Source organism: Lagopus leucura, unplaced genomic scaffold (genome assembly GCF_019238085.1).
Source record: "Lagopus leucura isolate 7727_CA_CO unplaced genomic scaffold, USGS_WTPT01 Super-Scaffold_100002, whole genome shotgun sequence".
NCBI lineage: Eukaryota > Metazoa > Chordata > Aves > Galliformes > Phasianidae > Lagopus > Lagopus leucura.
In genome coordinates, this window is record NW_024962263.1 from 1,769,920 (window position 1) to 1,793,975 (window position 24,056).

Here is a 24,056-nt window from a genome sequence, read left to right on the forward strand (position 1 = left end):
ACCCCTGTGCCTCTGCCCTCCCTGGCAGCGTGCTGGTGGTGTGGTCAGGGTGAAAAACCCGAGCTCTGCTGAGGGGCCCTGTACTCCACGCCACTGTGGGTAGAAAGCACAGGAGAACCTCGATCAACCAGCCAATAGATGTGTGCTCAGGGTAGTGTCACTATCTCACAAGGGCTAATCCATTTTATAGGATACAACGTGCATGAAAAAATAAAAAAAATAAAAGGTTGCTAGGATAGTGAGAGGAGGGGGCTGGATCAGCACAGCCCAGGCAGAAGCCTTGGAAAGGATCCAGGGAGGCAGGAAAGATCCATGTGGAGTTTCCTGCAAAGAAATCATTCAAGAAATCGGGCAGAGGCAGCAAGTATGTGATGACTGTGTTGCTCTGCTTGGGTGGGGGGAACCACCGCCTGGGAAAGCAGCCCAGCCTGGGGACTTGGAGGGGGGAAAAAAGAGAAGGCTCAGTTTGGATCAGTCTGATTCAAGATAATATGTGGTTTGTATTTTCTAAGCAGAAAGCAAAAAATTAAAAAAAAAAATATAATCTAATGTTGGAGGAAATGTCATTTTTCCCATTAGAAACCAAAACAAACCAGACCATAAAAACCCCAAGCCTTGCAGTTACAAAGCCAAGCACTGACATCTTTTCTGGTGAGGCACAGAGAACTCTACTCTCCCTCGGTACCATGAAACCAGTGTGATTGGGATGTCCCCTGGCTGGACAAGGCCAACACTGTGCTGAGTTCCAGGACTCCACCATGGGCATCCTTTGGCGGGTGAGGTTTCACACTCAGCGCTCAGCCTTTGGCACCATGGGCCAGCTGCCCCAGCACCATATGTAGAGTCATAGAATCACAGAACCATAGGGGGTGGAAGGGACTTGTAGAGATCATCGAGTTCAACCCCTCTGCTAAATCAACCTCCTTATAGTAGGTTGCACAGGAAAGCATCCAGGCAGACATGTAGGACATTCACAGCTGGGCAGACTGAACGACAGCCCTTGGGTTGGCTCAGTCTGAATGCCCTGGAACAGGGCTTGGATGGCTCTATCTCTGGCACTGCTCCCAGCCTGACTTTATGTTATTTCCAGCCCAGAGGCCCTGGGACAGTGGTGCTGGAAGGAGACTGGGTACAGGAGCTGTGGGTGTGAGATCAGTTCAGAAGAAGCACTGGAAACTGATGCTGATGGCGTTTTTGAAAACTTTTTCCCTGCGTTATTAAAAAAAAAAAAAGGATTTCCTAAAATGACTGAAAATGAATTTGCCACATCTGCAAATAATGGCTCGTGGGTTGCCTGTATCTGCAGGCTGGTAGGAATAGCTACAGTCAGCAACTTTCTGGTTTAAATGACAAAAGCCCATGTGCCCACAGGCTGTGGTAAGTGCCAGGTATACCGCCAGTCCCCTTAAATCTCAAATGCTCAACCATTGAATTGTTTAAGCTCTGGGAGCTTGCACTCTCTTTGGCCAAAAAAGAGTTGTTTTTGGAACTGAGAATGGTTTGTAATTAAAGCCAACAGTATGAGAATCTGTAACTGATCTGCACTGAACAAATTATTTGGCTACCTGAAGAAAATCAAAACCTTCTAAATTTTTTGGAAAGAGGCTCAAAAGATTGAATAAGAAAAATATTAACTTGCTGAGAAAGAGGACACAATGCAGGCAAATTAAAGAAGGAAAATGGCTAAGTGTGTGCAAAAGTGGGGAAAATAGGACTAGCTTCAGTTTGATAAAAAGTCCATTCAGTGATCATGGCATAAAATTAGACCATTGTTAAAAGAAGCAGTTATAGATACTAAGATCTTACGCTGTTGACCTTGACACTCCACAGTCACATGCTTGATGAGAGAGATTTTGTTTTATTTTTACTGAAACAAATTTCACAGATTTACAGTGATGACTGCAATTAAAATACACACCTGGTGAAGGAGAGCTCAGGCGATGCTTCAAGGCAGTGCAGTTCTTTCCAAGAAATTTAACTCCTTGAAATTTACCATTTTCAGCTGTAAAGAAAAAGTCAGAGGCATGACTCCAGGAAGGGTATTTAGTCAAACAGTACCAGATGGGTGTGTGGGATTCACCTTATGTTTTGGTTATGAATGAAAGGAGTCAGCAAGGGGTTTGCTATAGGCTCTTTTCGCTTGAAGAACTCTGGGCAAGATGTGGTTAATGCAGTAGTGCTTGGGCCTGCTGTGTTTTGACGAGGAGATTTGCTGAAATGAGAGGAAGCTCACAGGAAGCCAGGTAGCACAATGACTGAAGTATGTTGCTCAAATGAATTCAGCATGTGACCAGACATTTTTGCTCTGGTATAAAGGATGCCACTGTCTCTGGAAGATATAAAGAATGTGTGACAGCATTTTCAGTATTTTCCTTTTTCCAGGAACCTCATCAACAACAAGGCTTATGCTGTCCACATGAGGAGTAATATCAGTATTTCCAACCCGCAAACAGGGAAGCAGAGAATTCTGACTGATGTCTAAGGAGTTGGGCTGTGCCTGGGTTCAAAGAGGTTTGGAGCATATGTCTCTCCTTGAGGGAGGAGGGATTCAGCAGTGGACTCACTGAAGCCTGGTGTGATAGTGAGCAACGTGTCACCCGATACAGGAAAACAAATGCAAGGCAGAGGATGGTCCTTGTTCATCAAAGACTTACATACACATCTGTGCCTACTCTCATGGTGTGGAAGGGAATTCAAGGAGTGTCACCCATCACGCTTGTCACACGCACCTCTAAACAAGTCATCCCTCTCTGCCTCTCTGTGAGCAGCCCTCCCTCCAGCCTAACCAAAATGTCTCTTGAATGTGCTGCACTGAAGAATGCAGACCCAAAGCCTACCCTTAGCAACCCACACATTTCAGAAATAGTTTAAGGGAGAGCAAAGGAAATTATTGTACAAGCAGTCTACATAGATGCAAGTAATTTGCTGCATAAGGTAGCTTGTTTTACCACTTAAAATTCATCCAGAGCGCTCTGTTTAATAGTCAGAATTATCTATGGCAAAAGCCTTTTTGAACATGACTGTAAGGGCTGTGCTTATATTCAAAGTGTTGTGGCTTTCTGGTTTTGCTTTGTTTTCGAAAGGGGTCAGTGAAAAGTGTTTTCATAAATTGAGAGCAACAACCATAACACACGTTTGAAAACAAGATAGTCTCATACAGGAAATATTTTTGCTTTCATTTTATTTTATGAATACATATACAAGAGATGCATAATCTTCCATTATCCAGGCTTAAAGGTAACAGGTTTTTTTGTTTTGTTTTGTTTCTTTATATAGGTTAAAGAGGAAAATAAAAATAAGGGTGAAGGAGGTGCAACATATCCAAACCATACAATTGAAAACCTTGCTAAAATTACTGCTGAAATGCAAACATGACGGAGGATGTGTCTGTGTGTTGGCCTGTACCAAAAAAGCCTCACCCACGGTATTTATGCACGTGAAAAAAAAATGCTTTGGCATAGCCAGAGATTCCTCCATGCACACTTTGTCGACAACTTTGAAACACTGAGATAATAAAATCTGATAATTATATCGTATATCGATTTCTTTCCTTGGCAGCAGTGTCTTTAAGTGCAGGGGGGAATAAAGAAGAGTCTGTTGACAAGAGACTTTTCTTCCGTACTAAGAGGACTATATTAGCAGGATGCAGAAGGATGCTTCACATAGAAGAGATGGAGTTATATGCTCATATATATGTGTATAACGTAAAAATGCATATTTTATATGAGAAAGGAAGATTTGTCAAGATAACGTAAAATGAACCACTCTAAGACTAGCTTCCAGCAAAACATTTTGCTTTATTGGATCTATTTTCTAGCTACAAGTCAAGCTGACGTCTGTCAAGCTTTTTACTTTTCGTATGGCAGTCTATAAGAAATGTTTCATGCAACGTCTACAGTGGTAAATACAGGGTAAATAACTGGGATTAAACAGGTGAGCAATAACAGACTATTATAAGGACCAATAACAGCGTATTATGTACATATAGCCATATTATATTCTCATGTCTTCACAGTAATGTGCAAATATGACAAATATGGCTTTCGTTGTTTTTTTTTTTTAATAAAGAAAGTAAGACATAATTATGCAGAATAATGTTTTAAAATGCTTAATAGGGTTTCACCTTTTTGTGAAACCTGTTCCATCTTTACTGTGTCACGGTTAATGAGCCACCTCAGCATGGAGGTGTAGTTCAGGCCGAGTTCCGGAAGGGGGCACAGATTCCTAAGGCACAATATTCATGTTAAACATTTTTAATTTAAGTCATGCTATTTTATTTACTTTTACTTTTTGGTTATACGCAAGAATAGGTTGTTGCTATTCATATAATAAGCAGCTGATTGTAAAAAATACAATGTTGAAGGCTACACTACATGCCTACCTGTAGCTTCAGGAACATTAGCTAATCTGAAAACACACTATACAGCGCTGCATATTAAACCCTTGTGGTTTTTTGGTAGTATTCTTTTTCGTACATGTAGCAGAGAATTATAAGGCTTCTGCGGAATAATAACATTATAACTGAACAAATATTTTACACTCTTCCATACTGCTATTTACAGTTACTTTAACTCATAATTTGCCATTTGGTAAATAACACGTATTTTGTATGCATCCTCCTTGCCTATGTAAAGTGCTTGCTTAACTGCATGAGGAAAGAAAATGCATACCTGCTTTAGGTTCAACAAACCCTCAAAAGAAGGAGCGGAAATATTTGTTGTGGATCTGAAATGCATTATCAGAAATTGAAATTATTGCTAAACTCAGTGCCCTGACCAGGCAATCATCTATATTATTTGTCATATATAAATATATGCATATATACCAGTATGTATGTACATGCATACACATTCATCTATCACGTAATAGATAGATTTCAATTTTTTGTCCATCAACCTTTTTTATTTTGTGCTATTCAACTTGTGCTACGACTGAAGCCAGATTAAAATTAAAACCTTAACATGCTACTACTAACAATCCTATGATTCATTAGCACATAAAGACAATATGCTAAAGAAAGCTGAGATGATGACAAATGAAGAGAATTTGAAATGCACTGAGAATAAGGCAATAAGATATACATTACAACAAAGAAAAGGCAAAGAAATTCTGGAATTCATAACCACATCTTGCTGGATAGGGATTTCACTCCCTACTTTGCTGCACAGTCCTAAGCGTCTTTACAACGTCACTCTCCAGAATGCAAGCTCTACATCTCTACACCTACCAACACTTTTAATGGTAGTAAATTCAAAGCTTATTTCAAATGCCCCGATGCCACAACCTGGTAAAATAAGGCACTTCCAGGGCTCTATTCCAGTGGAGCCATGCTGAAAAGATCAGCACTGGGAACAAGCACTCAAGGGTTTGCTGAGTTTTCTAGTTTTGTCCCATGAAACCAGCAGTCTTGGAGTATACTCCCTCCTTTTTCTTTTGAGATGATTTTCTTTAAAGCTATTTCATCAGTTGAAGTTGAGGAACTACTTCTTTGCAAGCAAGAGGTAAATCTTCAGTTCCTGACATTCAGTAACGTGGAAGATCAGAGTGCTACCAGGTTAACATCTTCAGTATTTTCCGAGTCTCTGCACTCGAGCTGACATGCCAGCTAAGTCAAAAGTGTGTGGATTTCATAGTAGGCCCGTATGGAAAGCTATGAATGGACATTGGTGCTGGAAAGGTCATTCCTTATAATTTCATTTACTGCAAAGAAAGAACACAGGAAAAAATGACTCAATAAGCATCACGATGCTGCAGGAGCAGAACTGCCCTGCAAACCTGCATCCATTTGATAGTTTCAGTGCAGTTCTGAACATTAAGCAAAACATCACGGAGATAGCTAGTAAAGGCTGATCACAGTGCAAAACAGCAAGATTAACCACGGTTATTGACATGCTAAATATTCAGTAACACCAGACATCACAAGAACAGCAGCATCCTAGACCCTCGATTGCATCAAACATATTTAACATTTTCAATCACTTACATTTCCTCTAGAATTGGCTCTGAAAAAATAAAGAGAACCACAGGAAATCACAGAATCATAAGAGCCCTTTGGAGCTTAGTCATTGTATGTGCTAATGGTACAAAGCTGCCAGCTGAACTGGGCATTTGAGCAGCAATGCCTAGGTAGGATACGATTTCACGTGCTGATTTTTTTTTTTTTTACTGTAGGCCAGCATTAAAAAAAGAGAGAAAAGAAACTCATGCTGCCCCATTCCCCATAGCTGATAACATGTGTAAATGCACCTTTCATAGTGCCCAGCACACATGGACATACAGTCCTTGCTCCCATCTGCACAGACAGGTAGCAGGAGCGAGCACAGTAAAGCCCTTGGCAAGAGTTAGAGAAGAGATTAAACAAGGTCCACTATCACAGCATCAGACAGTCAAACTGCATCTCTGATAAAGTGATGTTTTCTTTATTCACGAGCCTTCTTTCATTCTTTTCTCCCTCCTCTGTTGTCATCAAGCAATACAGTTTCCCACACTCGCATTATTTCCATTTATCAGCTTGTGATTTTTGGCAGATGGACAGGAAATGACAGAACCTGGCAAAGGTCGTCTACAGTGGACTACACAACATCCCCTTCATTTCCACCCCACCTCCCTGCAGCGACTGCCACCACCTGATTTACATGAAGATAGACCAAATGCCATCAGCTATGCTATCACCGCTTCTGAGTGAGAGATGCTGGGAGTGGGAAACACATGCTCACGTCATGGAAGTGCCACGGAAAAGCCCAAGTTTCCCTTTGCCTGTGGGCTGCTGTTCACAGCCATCCAGATAACTCCATGTGTTTACTGGAAAAGACCAAACCCGCCTAAAACCAACTTCCTGAAACGAGTGGTTGGTTTTTATTTTTTATATGCATATGCTTTTTTTTTTTTCTTTAGACCTATTGCCTATTTTGTAATTTTAGCACATGAATCAATCAGGATTAATGTCACAGGTCCTGGCCAATGCAACCACTTCTGCCAGTGCCATACTTAAGAAAGAAATATCAGTTGCATTTGTAACTAACTACATATTTATGGCAGCAGACTAAGCAGCATGGAAATGAGATGTGAAGGCAAGGCAGCTCATGAGGGTGTTGCAGAGTTTATCTTCAGTATTGCTGAACAGGGGAAGCAAATTCAAGCAACCAGCCATTTTCTGTGACAAAGCCTGCCCTGCCATCTGAACACAGCAAGAAATGCTACTCCATTTATGTGCTGCAAGGCGCTGGACAACTTCCTGAACTGAATCTCTACGTTGAATACAAACAGTGCACATTTTCTGTGGGACAATTCTTCCATGATGCTTTTGCAAAGATAGATTCTTTGATAATCTATCTATTCTTTGAGTTCTTCTCAAACTAGCACTGGGTACAGAGCAAAACTCACCGTGATATCTTTGTGCCGAGTGCAATGATGAAAACAAATCCTCACATGGGTCAGTCAATATTACATTTTTTCCTAACTTTGCACCAAGTTTCTGATTTTGTTTCCACGAAATAAAATTAGAACACTACTCAGGGCAATTATCAGATGTTAGATAGCAAATCTTCACAATGTCTCTATACAGTTGTGAAAGTAAGCAATACAACTGTGAGGACAGGGAGGTGGAGAAACAGAGGTGATCACCACCAGAGTGTTTGCATTCAGGTATCTCAAATCTCAATTCTCTAAATGCTTGGACATAAGCTGAGGTGCTCTATATTTGTTCAATAAAATTCTCACATATAATATCCCCCAGCCCAACAGCATGAGATTCTCCCCATTAAAGTGTTTAGAAAAAGTATTTTGGAAGCAACTTGGTGATACGAACACCTAAGAGCTAGAAGTCCATCACCAAAACCAGCTTAGGCCCTTAGAGGCAGCCTTTCCAGCCCTCTGATGAATCATCTGTCACTCAAGCCCTGTAGACATGACTTACTCTAGAGGTGACATGACTTTTCATTTGGGAGCCCACCTGCTTTGGTTCGTTGCTCATGCTCTCTTCAGCTCTCAACAACCAGATAAAGCTGTCACCAACTCGTAATTTGGTCATTGACCTCAACAGGATACAGACTGGATCTTTGGCTTTATTGTGCATTTTTATTATATACTTCCTAACAGGTAAATTTTTGCTATCTTGGTGAGTAAGTCAAGTTTGGTATTCTTCACATAACAACATCTGACAACTTTTCAACATCAGTCACTATAAAATGACAGTGTTGAACTGAAGTGTAGCCATTGCCACGAAATCTCACAGAGTCAAATTAGCTATGAGTATGCTCAACATCAGCTTCATCCACGTCGGCTCACAGACAGCAGGGCTGTCAACAGGTCAACAGGTCACTGCTGTTTCTTCCCCTTTACCCACCATTGCGCTTAAGAGGCAAAAATTCCCCATAGTGAAATGGAAACAAAGTCACAGAGATAGACAAGGTGCAAGCCCCAAGTGGGGGAACAGGTAACTCAGCAAAGCAGCTGATAGCGTAGAGGCAGACTGCTCACAGAGAGGGCTAAACACAAGAGCTGAAAGGGGAAGTGTGCCTAGAGCGGGCTTCCCCAAGCTGCCCACCAAGGCACCTGAACTGGAAGGAAATGCCTCCAGAGATGAGGAGCCTACAGAACAGGCAGCAGGCACGCGTGGGCTGTGCACTGGGTGAAGCTCGCTGGGCTCAGCTTGAGACACGAAACCTGTCTCCTCCAGCATTCACATGAAGATGCTCCACTCTCACTCCAGGTCCGACGGACAGAAGATGGGCTGAAAATGCAGTTTAGTCAAAATAACAATGCAAATTTGGATTGCATTCCTCAAATGGTTTCCGTTCAGACATAGAAGTGTCTTCAACATTTTTTAATTTTGAATTTCTGGAAAATTTGCTTCCTTTATACTCCAAATTTTATTAACCCTGCTGGATGTTCAGGAAAATATTTTATTTGGAAATTCTGTTATTGAAAGACTGATTTTTTGAAACATCCTGTATGTCCATCTGGTCTGTATTTGACAACTGCCAGAAGTCCATTATTCTGCAAGAAAGAGCACAGGAACCAGGCATGTCTCCAGTGATTCTTTCTTTAACACCCTTATACCTCCTGACTGCTGGAGGGCTTCAGGAGCAAGAGGAGCTCTGGGTCCTTGTTTCTTGGGAACTTAGATGGACTTTCTTCCATGAAATCCTCTAATAGTCTTCCAAAGCTGTCCTGGCCTTCATGGTTTCCTGCAGCAATGGGTTCAGTGGGTTCCTGCTGAAGGATGTGTTGATGGAAAAAGTACTTCCTCTTGTTTTAAATTTGCTTCTTGATAGTATCATTCATATGCCATCTGAACAAGATGGTCACTTCGTGTTCGGCAGTGCCTTTGCCATCCATCACTTCCTTTCCCATAGTATCCTCAGGGCTCTGCTTGGTCCTGTAGGACCAAGAACTAAGAAAGGTAAAGTATTGGTGCAGAGAAAACAATTTATATTTTTCTCTTTGCTCCCGCATTACCAACAAAATATTTATTAAAAAAATGAAAGGGAGTCTGCTGCTTTGAATGATCTAGTTTTGGCTTACAGACCTGTTACTACAACAGGATTGTGTGTAAGACACAGAACAGCCGCATTCAGTGCAAGCAACGTTTTGGCCTGGGTTTGAGTTTCTTTTCTAAAACAAGTGCCAGTCTTTGATTCAGCAGCTGCTTGGATACATTCATATCTGTAGTACCATTCCAAGAGTAGTTGTGTTTTTCAACAAGCGTAACATTTTTCAAAAAAAAAAAAAAGGTAGCAAAGGTTTTACACTCATTTTTAAAACACAAACTGAGTATTCATAATCCTCAGTGTTATTCTCGGGGGAGAGAATGGGTATTGTTGCTTTTGTCACTAAAACCTACAGTTCCCCACAGTGCCTTCCCTCGACTGGTATTTTCCATCATCATGTTCAGCTTTTCCACTGATACGAACTCAAGAAGTAATAGTGCTGAGAAATGCAGGTAATATGTGACCTCTCTACCTGTCAAGCCGTCTGAAAGCGGAACCTTTCCTTTTCTAAACAGCAGATGCCACAGTAGCAGGATGTGGTGAGCTGTTACACCACATTTTAATTTAATAGCGAGGATTTTTTTTTTCTTGTGTTTAATTTCTCTTTAGAATGCCCTTGCAATGGAAACTTTTGCTTCACTAGTTAGCAAAATCAGTGCCTTAGCGATGCAACAGTTTGGGTTTCTGCACTAAACAGGATGACCAGATATATCTAAACTTGGATTCTATCAACTAGAGAAACTGCAAATTTCTAGCGACTTCTGCTCTCCTTCTATCTTATGACTAATTTGCCTATAGGTAGCATTATGGCTTTGTGTTTTAGTAACTGTTCCTTTGAGACCCAGTTCTGCCTTCTGTCTCAGATATTGATCCCACTGAAAGCAAAGAAGTTACAAGGTCAGAGGGGCAAGAAGTGGAGAGAAGCTACAACTGGTGAGCTCTTTGGGGGTACACAAAGATGAGAGTCTGGAAGACTTAGCCATGTGTCATTTAATGCTCCTAAAGGTAAATGTTCCCAGGAGTCTGAAAAAAAAATGAAAGGTGAGCTGAGAGACAGGATTGAAACCACAATTACAAAGAAATGAACCTCCAGTTTTGGGAGGGAATGTTGGCACTCTGAAAACATATCCTATCTCTGCCCACACTGCTAATGATGATAATGCCCACGGCTGCACTCGTGAGCTTCTGCACTGTGAAGTTACCAATATTCTTACATGGAAATGGATCTACTAGGCAAACACCAGTGAGTGGGCCATGGCACAGTGAATGGCCCACGCTTTGGAGGACAGTGTGGCAGCACTGGCCTCTGCACAGTCCTGAGTCGTGGTCTACGCTCCAGTCTGACCTTCCTGCAGCTCCTATCTTGCCAGGCAGATTAAAGCCAAATTTAAACAAGAAGCAGGTCCTTTGTTAACTGTTTGAAATACAAATGTGCTCTCTATTCACAGAAGCTTTTCTTGCAAAACCAAAAACCAACCAAACGAAAAAAGCGCACCTTTTAAGTAATCTTGAGAGCCTTCTGAAAGAGAAACTCTGATGCTATTATGGAGCTTCCACTTTCACCCATTATTTTTCTCTCCTTTCTTAATTAAGGCTCTGATGTGTGGTCAGCAGAAGCCTCAGACTGCTCACACATCACACCCCAAAGACTCTGGAAATCAGTGACCATCTTTTTGTTGACTTCAGCCCACTTCTGCAATGTCCCAGAGAGGTTTGGACAATGAGTATGGGGTAATTGGTGCTGAGGCTGTAAATGCACAGAGTTCTTTGCTTTGGGCAAGAAGCATTTTTTTTTCTTTTCAGTGACATCAGTGCACAAGTATAAATTAATGACTGGGATGCAATACAACAAACTAAATGGAGTCCTGGGGTTTTCTTTTGTCTGCTGCAAAAGGAGACACAGACTGATAATTTTAATACAGCCCTGTGTGAAGACACAGCCAGGTTGACTCCACTCCCATGGGTATGCAGCACTGCACAGGCGTGAATGTTTCAAGTTGCTGGCCTTGCTACAGGCCATCCTCATGTCTGCCTCCTGCCCGTACTGCACAGGACTCATCCAGAGACTGTCAGGTCACTGGGAGAAGAAGGAAGTCCAGTGGAGGTTTCCAGAGGAAAAGCTTGAGGGCTCGTATTCATCAGGAGAGATTCCGCTGTTCTCCACATCTACAAGCTCTCTGGGCAACCCGTTCCAGCACCATACCACGCCACCACTCTTTCAGTAAAAAAGCTTACCCCTAATATCTGATTGAAATCTCCCTTCCTTTATTTTAAAACCATTCCCCCTTGTCCTATCACTGTCTACCAATTATAGTTTCTTGTTGGGAACAGCCAAGGCACCTCCACAACTGACAGACCAACTTTTCCTTGTTACTTCTTGCCCACCTGTGACCACCTGTGACCACCATCTCCATGATGGTGCAGAACTGAAGCAAAAGGTTCAGAATAATGTAATGCTCTCCCACCAAAAAGGAACAAAAAGTGACCTGCTCTGCTCTGACTGGTGCACTTGTCATGGAAAATACAAATAATACCAGCTGCATCTTTCAAGATTCATGTGTGAAAAGCCTGTGTGAATAATACTCTTCACTGCTCAAGTGGGCAGAACTAAGCAGCCAATGCACTGCCATGTTTGAACTCCACAGCCTGGCTCTGATCAAACTGCACATCTATGTCTCACTTTTGAACAATCTTCAGAAAAGAGGTGCAGTCCAGGTAGCAAAACTGTCTAATTTTTGCCTTTCAACAGAATCTATCACTGTTAGTCAAGCCTAACAACTACAGAGGCTCTCAGGCCAGTGATATCTTCATGTACTGCTTTGCACAGTGCAAGCATACTCCTAAGTGCTTTGCCTGCAATGGTTCATTGGCCACAAGCATCCTGGAGAAAAAATCTTGTTTTCCTGTCCATTAAGCACAGCTCTGAACATGCTGTCACTATGCAGCATATGAACAGTGATACAGTAACACAACTCTGGAGGGAGTTTAGGAGTTTGACATTAACATCATGCTACCTGTAGCATAGTATGACATTCACTTTGATGTCTTCAATTACTGCTCTCAGATTTTTCCACAAATGATGACACACCTTGCTTCATCAGGCTTCTGTGCTTCTGCAAGCCCTTTATTTCAGACCAAATGCCAAATATTAGCATCACTCAAGACGAATTCAAATTCATCAAAGAATCCAGATCACATGAGTAAAATCCTAGTTTTTATCTGGGTCCCTACCTTCCCTCTACTAATAAACCTCTCTGATGCACAAAAGTTGCAACAGAGAATACAGACTTATTACTTAAGTCATTGAAAAGAAGAGAGTTGTCTTAGATAATTAATATTTTCAAATCTACTATTATGCTAAGAATTAAAGAAAATTTCAGAAAGGACAGAGACAAATTCCGAAGACGCCAGTTTGAAATGCAAACCTACAGATCGTGTTGAAGCTTACTGAATTAAAACTGAAACAAAACAAGTCCTGTGAAGCTATGGAAAATATAACTTCACACGTTCCATAAGAAGTCAGATCTTGTATTATCTCAGGTGTCCTGGATGTGTTAAAACCATAAACTTATTTTTATCTGTTTAATCATAATAAACTATCACCACAAGCCATGCTATTTTTGGAGACTGAGAATGGGACAGTGGAGCAAGTGAGTGACAAGTAGCACGTTTTTTATAAAACGTGATCCTCCATACAAATGTAGGCTTGACAGGACGCAGGGTTTTGTGCTTAACAGCCAATAACATGGAGCCATTATCCTACCTGCTCTGTCCTTTGCCTTGTTTATCTCAGTACCTCCAATCTCCCTTAGCTACTGTTCTGTAGGGGTAAGGATCCTCACTGCAGTGTGGTGACAGCACTGTGTGGCAGCAGTCTGACTGTGGCTCTTGATTGTGGCTCAGACTAAACGAATCTCATCACACTGCACACTGGGCATGGATTATCCATCCTTCCCATAAGCAACCCTGCCAATGTCCTGCACCTCCTGCTCTGCATAGGGCTGAATCCCTGGCTGCTGGTAATGTAACACAGGAATCAGCAGAGAGGAAGTGATTCTCAGAACAGTGGGTTCCAAACCTTAGATTGTTTTTAAGGCAGTGCTCACCGTTTAGCATTTAAGCCAAAGAATCTGAGTCCACGGGGAATTTTTCAGTAGCTCTCACTGAGGCTATCCTCCACTGGAGCTGCTGGGGTTCGGGCTGCACAGGGGTGCAGGACTAGCCCTGCTATGGTACAAGCTACATTTGACACACACATGCACGTATGAGGGAAGGGCTGGGCAACAGACCGCATTTTAACCAAAATTATGTGTTTACGTTCCTAAAAGCATCTGTAAGGGAAACAAAGCAGACGTGTTTTACATTTCATGCAAAATTTCCACACGACAGAAGAACTATGCAAATACTACCTAAGACAGCCAAAACCTGAGGTCAGTATTGTGGAAGCTTTGTGGGTACGAGAGGGGAAGAAGTAAGGAAGAGCAGACACTGTTTTGCTAGAAACAACAGAAATTTGCCCCTTGTGTGAAACACAATAATACCAACTCACTGTCATGATCAGTGTTGCTTTCCAGGTTAGTGCCCAGCAGTAAAATAATCCTGTCAGATGCTGGTGCACGAATCACGCCCTGAAGCATGACAAGAGTGTATACAAAATCGACTGAAATTGAAAGCAATTCTTCATTTGCCTGTTCTTAGCCTCCAGTCATCTCAGGCAGCATTTGTCAAACTTCAGACGCAGTAAAAGGAAACTTCCTTTTCTTTTTCCTCTCCTATTTCTGATCCCATCCCATGATGGTACCACCCAACTGGCAGACAGCTGAGCTGAGGGCAGCACTCAAGACTGTGCAATCAGAGCATACTAGGGCTGGAAGAACAAGGCTGAATCCACCTGGTGGTCCCAGAGATGGCAAATGGAGAGGGGGCAGCAGGCCAGGAGCAAGGCTGTGAAGCCCTGAGCCTGGTGCAGGAGTTGTCTACCAGGGAAGCTCCTTCCAACATGCGTGGATCAGCCCTCAGTGCTGGGCCTGGAACACGCTGCCATGAGTTGCACATGAAGCTTGTGCCACTGGACTTGAGAGGAACAATGAGGCTGCTGATGTACTCAGGCACCTCACTCACCATTTCTGGATCGATTTATCATTTCTAGCATTTCCGTTTTACATCTAAGTTATGCACTGGGAAAAATACTTTCAGTCTAGTTTACAGAGCTTATCAAGAAATCTCCTACCTCAGTGCTACAAAGACAGCTGAGGGCAGTTATGCTAAGAAAAGAATTGATCTTTATTTCTAGGTTTCAGTAGGAAGGGTTTTCTCCAAATTTAGAAGAAATGACAGATTAGCTTTAGAAAAAAAATCTGGAGGTACAGTAGGGCAATGGGGAGCAAAAGAGAATCCAAAATCTCATTTCAGAGTTTTAAAAAGCCAAATAAGACTGAATTTCCATATTGATTATACAATTATAAATCTTTATAGAAGCTTTCCAGCATTGCACATGAGCAATTCATCAAAGCATATTAGGTGCCAGAAAAGTTGCATTCAATATAAAGGGGTCATTAAGTTTCTTGTAATTGCACATTACTGAAACTTTCATTAGTTCTAAATCAAATAAATGGCATTAGCACATATGCTCCTAAATTGACTTCATAGAATAATACTGTGGACCTCTGTGATCATTTGGAATCTTCCAAAGCAAGTCACTTTGCACTACAGTTTGCAAAAGAATCCCCAGCTCATGTTCAAATAAAGCAAAGAAATAAGAACTGGAGGGAAGAATGACACCTTGGGGTTGTGCATGGGCACTTGCTGAGCACCCCTTTCTTTCCACAGCAGAGAATCACCAAAGGAGTCAGTTCTTTTTCCACTGAATCAGCCTCCAAGTCTGATGGACATCAGACGGTGGGAGAAGCATTGAGCCTCAATAGTGGAAATGTCCTGGCAACAGGATAGAAGATACAGCATAGTCTATCTGGTCTGATTCTGAGTAAGGAGAGTGTTGGGTTTGTCAGGAACTGGACTCATCCCATTATCATCACTGTCATCAGGACCTTTTTCCTTTCTAACCCTTTTCATCAGCAAACCTCAAGATGCACGCGGAACAGAGAAGATCAATGTGAAGATGAAAGACCAATGTCAATATCATTATTTTTACCTGTTAGCAAGTGGGTACCAATGTAGGGACAATGCTAGGATGCTCTACGATCTGTGATGTGCCTGTGTGCTTCTTTGGGGGCAATGAGAAATGTTATGAGCCCAGACTGGGTCACGTTCCCACGCAGGCCTGCTATAAAGGCTGAGCTTTGTTTTATAAGCCCAAGCTCACAGGGCTTTGTGCTCAGAAGATACAATGATGGATGTGATGTGGCTCGCTGAGCAGCCACACTCTGCTGATGGGAGATGAAGGCTGGGTGGGGCTGACAACATTTTTAAGACCCAGATGTGTCTGTCAGCTTTACACCTCACTAGCTACACTAGGAGAAGACCTGTTCTTCATAAATTTTCTAGTTTCTCTGGGAGGGTTTGAGCCAACAGTTGATTCCACAGATCTATACTTGAGGTCCTTTGATGCAAGCAGAGCCAAAGAGCAAAACTAAACATTCCTGAGCTGCAGTGGGTAACCACCAGCAAGGTGTTATGAGGTGTTCTGCCCAGCACAGGAGGCACAGCAATGAAAACCACCACATTTAGGCAGCTGGTGAACTCTCATACTGCCTGGATGCTAACGCTGCCTATAGCAAGCAGCTTAAATTAGAGCAGCTGGAAGAATACTCTTGTTTACACGTGGTCCCAGTGTGACAGAGCTGCAAATATGGCAAAACATATTTTCTACTCATCCTCTCTCCCACACACTGTGTTAAGCTACAGAATTGTTCTTCAGAATGGATCGACAGAGCAAGGTCAACAGGCAACACCAGGCACAGCTGCAGGAGTCCACTAAGAATCACAGGTGCATTCCCAGGGAAGGAGAAGTTCTTCCCCCTTGCAGCTTGATTTGTGCCACAAAAGCTGTGCTGAGCTCAGTGCTCACCATTAGAGAGGACCTCAGCACTCAGCTGTGGGCCTGCAGATGTGTAATATTTGGCTAAGCATTCAGACACAATGTTGTGACAGGACCCTGCAAGGACACCCTTCAGTCTCCGGGCTTAGGCTGGTGGCCTCACACAGTAAAGGGCACCTAACTGATGTAACCAAAGGAAAAAAGTCAACTGCAACAAAGGTTTGGATGAAAGGCTGTGCAAGCTGATTGCTGTTCATTCTGCACAGCAGCCTTTCCAACGCACCACACCTTTTGTAAAACAGTTACATGAAACAAATGATTATCTCCAGTAGCTTCCATCCACACACATTTCTGAAATACTTTCATTCCAAACTGTTTTGAGAGGAAACATTATAAAGAATGGAAACCTGGCATTCAATCGGATGGAAACCTCTGTTTCCATTTTACAGAATAGGAAAAAAACAACAACAAAAAAAAACAAAACAAAAAAAAAACAACAAAAAAAAAAACAACTATAGAAAGAATACCTAACATTAACTGCTAAGTAGGGAGATAAAAGATAACTGGAGGCTGGTGTCGGGGAGCACTCCGAGGCTGCATGCACATACCTGCATTTGGACGAGCTTCTGAAGGGTGGGTCAGAGCTGTGTTTGCCACATAAACTTCTGGTTAGAAACTGGAGTTTGACAGACAAAAATTCTGTTTTCTTAAAAACTCACAAAATAAATACTTTTTTTTTTTTTTCTTTTTTTTTTTTTTTTTTTTTTTTTTTTTTTTTTCCCCCAAAGCATGGATGAAAGGCTTCTCTGGTCAAGACACAGAGCAAATATTTACAGGTACTGGGGAGACACCATTTCCTCCCTTTAGGCTTCAGCCTAGTGTCTGCCACATAATTTCATCCATTCAATGATTTTTTCTTTCCAGCCATCTGCCAAGAGGAAATAACTTTGCTGTATTGGGAGTCTGGGAATCCTAGAAAACAATCTTAAATCCATAAAATAATAGAAGTGCAGTTTTACTGAGCTGTTCAATTCTATTCTGATTTTTATTACAATGTCAACAAGAGTTTAATTTGTTTTAAAGTTTAGGTTCTTAAATCTGAGTGATATACAGTAGTTTACGGCTTGCTGGCAACAGCTACTGTGGAAAAAAAAAAAAAAGAAGGAAAGTGCATATAAAGGCAGTTCTAAGTTTGACATTGTGAAAGCAGGGAGCAGTGCCAAGAGCAGCAAACAGCATGGCTTTCCCAATCCTGGCTGGCTTTAGGGACTGCTTGCTATTGACATCAGTCGCTATGGGATACATTTCCCTGCTCTAACAAATTTCATCTGGAGACTGTAATTAAAAAAGAAATGTCTCAAAGTGTAATTTCTTCCCCTAAAACATTTACAGATGTTAACTAGATTGCTAATGGTGTGAGATGTCTGTGGGCAGAAATCTTCCTCCTTATCTGCTGTGTCAGAGAAGCTTTCTTTATTAAAACCAGTCGTGAAGGTAGCGTTGTATCTGTGTGTGTCACTGTGGGTGGGGTGGTGGTGGTACTGGTGGTCGTTTTTTTAAGCCCCCTGCTGAACTGAAAGCTTGGGAGGTGTTTTTTCTTTATCATTTCTTCTTCTTTTTTATTATTTGGAAGTCATTTCCAACGTTAGCCTGATGGAAAAGTGAAGGTACTGAAAGTGGCTAGCCTAGCAGCCGTCTTTGCCTAGCAGTTAAGAATTATCCTATCTGAGCTTTACAATTATAATAATAATAGTAGCTGTAACAATAATAATAGTAGGTGACGTAAGCTTTTCTTGCTCCAGTGACTTTTCATCAGTCCCTTTGGCTGGTGCTCCTTCCTAAGCACTGCTAAAAGCATTTATGGGAGCACAGCAGACAAAGGGGAAACCACGAGCAGGGGAACACAGGGGTGGCCGAGCAACAAGGATGCAGCTCCTTGAGAGCAAGAGGCTTCTCCAGCAGTGAAGGCAGGTGCTGCCCATGTATCAGCTGCACCCCTGTGCAGGCTGTGTGCCTGCTGGGCTGCTCGAGGGACTTGTCCCTCCCCAGCACCTCACAGAAGGTGATGGCTGATGGCTGGCACACGTAGCCCAGACACGGCTGGTTGCTCAGGCCTTCCTCCTGCACTCCCCGCTTGTTTATTTATTTATTTCTGTAACTGGCTTTGATTGGAGCCAGAGCCTTGGGTAAATCAGAGCAATTTCTAGATTTTTCTGAGTGCTGTGAGCTCTTGCTGTTTTCCGGTACCTACTTCCTGCCATATCTAAAATAACAGCAGCTGCATGGGCCTGATAGAGAAGTGCTCCAGGGGACAAATTCTCACAAATGGGGTGGGAAAGAAAAAAAAAAAAAAGAAAAAAAAAAGAGAGAGAGACAGTTATTAGGGAGCTGATAACATGCACAGCCAGCATCAGATTCGTTGTTAAGAGTCGATAGTGCTGTAGGCTGTGGATGTTGCTGTCAGAACAAAACAATCCCTGTAAAATGGTCATGGGAATGATAAGTCTCCATGTTTACCGGGATAACAGAGGTAGCTTTACACCACTAGTCCTATTGTATGGAGTATCGGGCCTCGATTAGCTAATGTCTCCGAGGGCCAGATAAGCCAGGATGAATGTCCTGTGCTAGAAGCTTTCATGCTTTCTCTTTGTCATGGCTATCTATGGATAGCTGCTATAGAAAGCCTTGCACACATAAAGAAAGCCCCCACGTCAGAGACAAACATTACAGAAAACGGAAAACTGTTGAAATTATCCAGTTTTCCACAGAGAATGCATGGTGCAGCGCTGTCATTGCTTCATGACGGACTGCAGCACGGACGAGTGCAGCAAATCAGGAGACCTCCATCGTGGCACAAATTGACCTGTTCTACAATGCACAGAGCTAAAGAGGCCGCCTGGCCTCAGCCACACAGCCAAAGTCTGGGCAGAACTTTGAGACCATCTGCCAGACATTGCTGTGAAATGATTGCTTAGTAACTGCTTACTCCAGGAGAGAAATGTCTCTTTCCTACTGGTATAAAGGGGGACAGAAACAGGTGTGGTGCATTCATCCCAAATATACCCTATATTACACCCTGTTTAGCATGAGAGCACAGCTCTCTCTGAGATCCCTTCAGCTTAGGCCATGTAACCAACACAAACATTGCTTTAAATATTAGCACACCCAAATAACCAAGAAGAGCCCAGTGAGGGTTTCTGAAACCTCTGCAGGTCAGCCACATTACATACACGATACAAACAGCATTTCATATTGTTGTATCACTGTTAGCCTTTACATTTTAATGTAATAAAATCTTTTATAGTTGCTCTGTGAACTATAATTTGTGTCTGCAACAACTTCGGGGCCCTTACATTTTGACCCAGTGTTAGAATTTTTCATGTATATGTTGGTGGTTTTTTGTGTTGTTTTTTTTTTTTTCTTTCTGCATAGGACTTGTTAAAGAGCATTCAATGAGAGGTTATCTTGCCTGAAAATAGGAGTTTGATCCAAAAAGCACAGAAGAATTTCTACTGACTTAATCGTCTTTGCATCAAACCCTTACTAAACACAGGCAGACATGTGAAGTAGGTCTACAGAAATGCAGGGTACAGGTCTGAAGGCCTGGCAAGAAAGAATCACACACTGCAATGCAAATGTGTCATTTTGCTGATTATCCCTTAACCATCACTTAAATCACAGAATGGTAGAACCACCAAGGTTGGAAAAGACCTCCAAGATCATCTACCCCTACTGTCCATCTACATTAAATAACTGTTCTCACGCTGATATGAAAAAAAAAAAAGAAAATAGATTAGTTCTCTTCCTTGTGCAGGAATTTTGAATCACATGCAATTTCTGATGTCAGGAGGCCTACTTCTGATTATCAAGAAGTACTTCTGATTTGCAAGAAGACAGCTTTTCTGTTGTTATTTCACTGTGTTGGCTTTAATGCTGGTGCACGCTGGTGCAATCATAGAGCCCTGCAGGTTCTAAATCATGTCCCTAGGCCTAAAAGTCTTTCTTCCACTTGCTTGAGTGCATAGTTCAACTACCAATTTTTGTTAAAATGATGTTCTGCTAGGTAGTTCTCCCCTTCCCTACAAGAGGCTCCTTAAAACACAATCTCTGGCTCATGTTTTGTTAGTAACAATTAGAATTACACAAAGAGGCCAAGTTTAGACAGAGCAGACAACTCTTTCTAGCCTGAACTCATAAAGCCTGAATCTATTACAAACATTTTTCTTCCAAAGAAACACAGTCAACAATACAAGAAAGTGAATTTGCATTTCAAACGAAGTACAAAAAGTTAGAAATGATGAGGTTCTGCTCAATTCTGTTTTAAAAACTGTTACAGCTATGCTACATATATGCAGCATACATGACATTATATATCTATATATATGAGTACATTAATGGCAAACTTGTTAAGGAATTTGGGAAGAGGATTGACAAATTAGACTAGGTCACAAAAAGAGATGAATCAATCGCGATTTTCAGCTTTTGCTCAAGAAAGGGCAACCACAGAGAAGGTCAGAGACAGACTCAAGAGCAGCACTACAATTATTTACTGACATGAGACTGGAAACAACAACACATAGCTTCAAGTAATGCAACTTGGACTTCAGACACATAGGAAAGAATGGTTCATTTTATGCAACTGATCATAGCCAAATATTAAAATCTTTTGGAAAAGCCCTACCTTTTCTTATTCTACAAACCAGGAATTCGTTATTGGTATACCATGAAATATATGACATCCATTCATACAAATTAATTTCCTTTAGTGATTTCCAGTGGCATATGAGAAACAAATACAAGCCTGTAATGGAAAGAAAAAAGCTAGACAGAAAAGTCTGCTTGCACTTAGAAGTGAAGTAATCTCAAGTGTGCAGGTAGCTAGAACCATCTCTGCAGCTAGAACATTCCTTCTTAAGTAAGCATTAGTTATGAAAGGTGGAAATCAGCGCAGATGCACTGCATCTCAATGAATAAATGCTGATTTACTGTAGTTGTCTCTATCAAGAATAACTTTCCCATGCTAAGATTTTCATTTTCAGGAGCAATGTGCCATGCAGATATCTTTTCCATTTTCTGAGAACTATTCATACTTAGACAAATGGAAGAATTCTTGCAGTCATTTAAGGTGTGGGGTTTTTTTACTTCTCGAGGTGCTTCTCCTCAGTAAGAGCTTTTCGTACAAAATTTAATGTCTTTGAATAACTTTCTGGACACTGACAATTCAGAAAAGAGGCACAGGAAGGCAGTGACCAACACTGTTCAGGGGACAATGCACAACAGAAAGCATGATACAGCCTCATTTGAAGTCGTGTTGATCTGTCAGCTGCTCCCTGAAACGAGCTCTCAGCACAAAAATCACACTGATTGTTGCAGAAATTCGGGTTTCTTTATCAGGGAAACCATAGATTTTGCCACTGAAACGTGTCTAGCGGGTGATGTCCACCTCCTAGCTGACTAGAAGTTGAGGTCACAGCTCCCAGGATTAGATAAAGACAGTCTTGTCTCTACCACTTTCCTGACTAAAATACAAGAGAGTAAGTTTCTGTTTCAAATTTCAAAAGCAGACTTTTTTCTTTTCTTCTGAATATTCATTTAACAACCAAACAAATGGTCCATCCATTTGAAGCTTTCTTAAAGGGGAATCCTGCAGCTCTATCAAAAGTCCATTTACTTGTCATACTCTATTTTGTGTTGAGTGCTCTATAGTAATAAAATCTGTCCTGCTACCTGGTCTGTTTTACATGGGCAGGCCCTGCTGCAGTAAACTGGCTGATGAGGACAGAAGGTGCATTTTGCAGCAGCCAGCAGGATGGGACATCAGACACCAGACTTTAATAATAGACAGAAAACTTCCAGATCAACTGTTGGTTATTGCTCTGCTTTAAAATGGCGATGCTCCGCACAATGCAACCCAATGGTAGGGATGGGATGAGAGAGGAATTTTCTCTTTTAGTTGAGTCGATTATTTTTACTTTTTTTTAAGTATACGAGTGATTTTGGTCTGGAAACACAATTTTTTGATGAGATGCCATTCAGTCCAGGTGTTTTTCCCAAGTTAATATTAAATATAGCTCTGGAAAATTCAGCAGATGTATCAATTTTTTTCTAGATCCAAACTTTTACTTTTTATTTTTTGCTGCCACTTTGTCTTTATTTAAGTAGTTGACTCTAATTGATTCTTTAATGCAGTAATTCATAACGTGTTTTGAATCTCCTGTTAATTTACTTGCAACTTTGCTATTATTTCCCGTAATTTAACACATCCTGTTTTAGAACATCCATCAAAGTTGATGGAAAATTTTTTCATGGCATTTGGATCACATCCTGACTGTAATTTTAATGCCATCTTTCTGAAGTTCCAAAGTAAGGGGATTTCCTGTTTTATTCTTCAATCACATAACCTTGAAAATGAACTTCTAAAAATCCTTCCCTGCCTTGTCAAAGGCCAACCACTTCTACTCCTTCTAGCAATGTTATTTTCTCTACATAATTTCTACTGGGGAAGAGACAATGAAAAATTCTTTCTCTAATTTTTTTCTGATTTTTTCAAGAACGCCCTGTTATATTGTAAAGAAGTCTTAATATAAAAGATTCTCACTAAGTTCAGGTGGTGTGACTGCATTTAGTCACACCATCCCCTCGTTTTTTAACATGTTTTTGAGGATCTGTGGGCTTCCTGCAGGAGCTCTCTCCATTCAGTGGTAATTCTGAAGCTGTCTCCCTGACAGGAAAGCGCAGAGAGAACTCCCATGGAAATGCCCCAGTGGAGCTGCCCCTGTGCAGTGCAATAACCTCACTGCAGATCAGTATCGACATCACACTGCTGCTTCATGAACGTTTTTTTAGGTCTCATTTAACCTGCTTAAGGTTAATGCTTATTTCATCATCTCCTTTCATTTTTCTCTACTGGTAAATTATTTTGGTGCAAAATGGAGCATTCTTTAAATATACTTCCATATGGCACGCAAGTCCTGGGCTATTACTACTCATTTCTACTATTTCAGTTTTAGACAAACTTCTCTCACACCCACACTCACCATTTCTCCTCTTCTTCCAAAATCCATCTTTTCTCTTTTTTTTTTTTTTCCCTTGAATGAGCATGCTGTTTTCAACTTTCCTCTCATTTCTCTTTTTCTCAAGCCTTCTTTTGTTCTAGTTATGTCACCAAGTATTTTCGCAGACAGACTTTACGTCTGAAACTTTCAAATATGTGCTAACCATTTCACAGCGTCATGAGAAAGCTTCCCTTTTTTGTGTGTGTTCCCCACGTAAATGTATATACGTTGCCTCTGTTGCAAAAGATGCTTTCACACGACCGTGTCCTTCCAAAACCTTATTCCTCAACATCATCACAGCTGGTTCATCATTAGTACTTTAGTTTACCACATTTGAGACTCTGAATACCACGAATCCAAAGACATACCTCTGTAAGGGGAAGCTGCCTGGACAAGTTGTTTAGGCTTATGCAGATGCATTGAGGTGAAAGCCCTCAAGCAACTAGCTGAGTCCAAGTGCAGCCTGGAATGTGGTGGAACACAGCTAGGACTGGAAAAACGCCAACTAAGAGA

The 24,056-nt window shown here is 41.5% G+C and overlaps 1 protein-coding gene across 5 annotated transcripts in view; it reads right to left on the reverse strand.

Moving 5' to 3' along the window:
- Positions 1–3,777: 3,777 nt before the first annotated feature.
- The window catches only part of NFATC1 (nuclear factor of activated T cells 1), a 114,182-nt gene continuing 93,903 nt past the window's right edge, over positions 3,778–24,056 (reverse strand). For all 5 annotated transcript variants that reach the window (XM_042869039.1, XM_042869042.1, XM_042869041.1 and 2 more), the window contains one exon: positions 3,778–5,700. In XM_042869039.1, the coding sequence (XP_042724973.1) occupies positions 5,651–5,700 (50 nt within the window). In that variant the 3' untranslated portion in view covers positions 3,778–5,650. The remainder of the gene's footprint in view (positions 5,701–24,056) is intronic.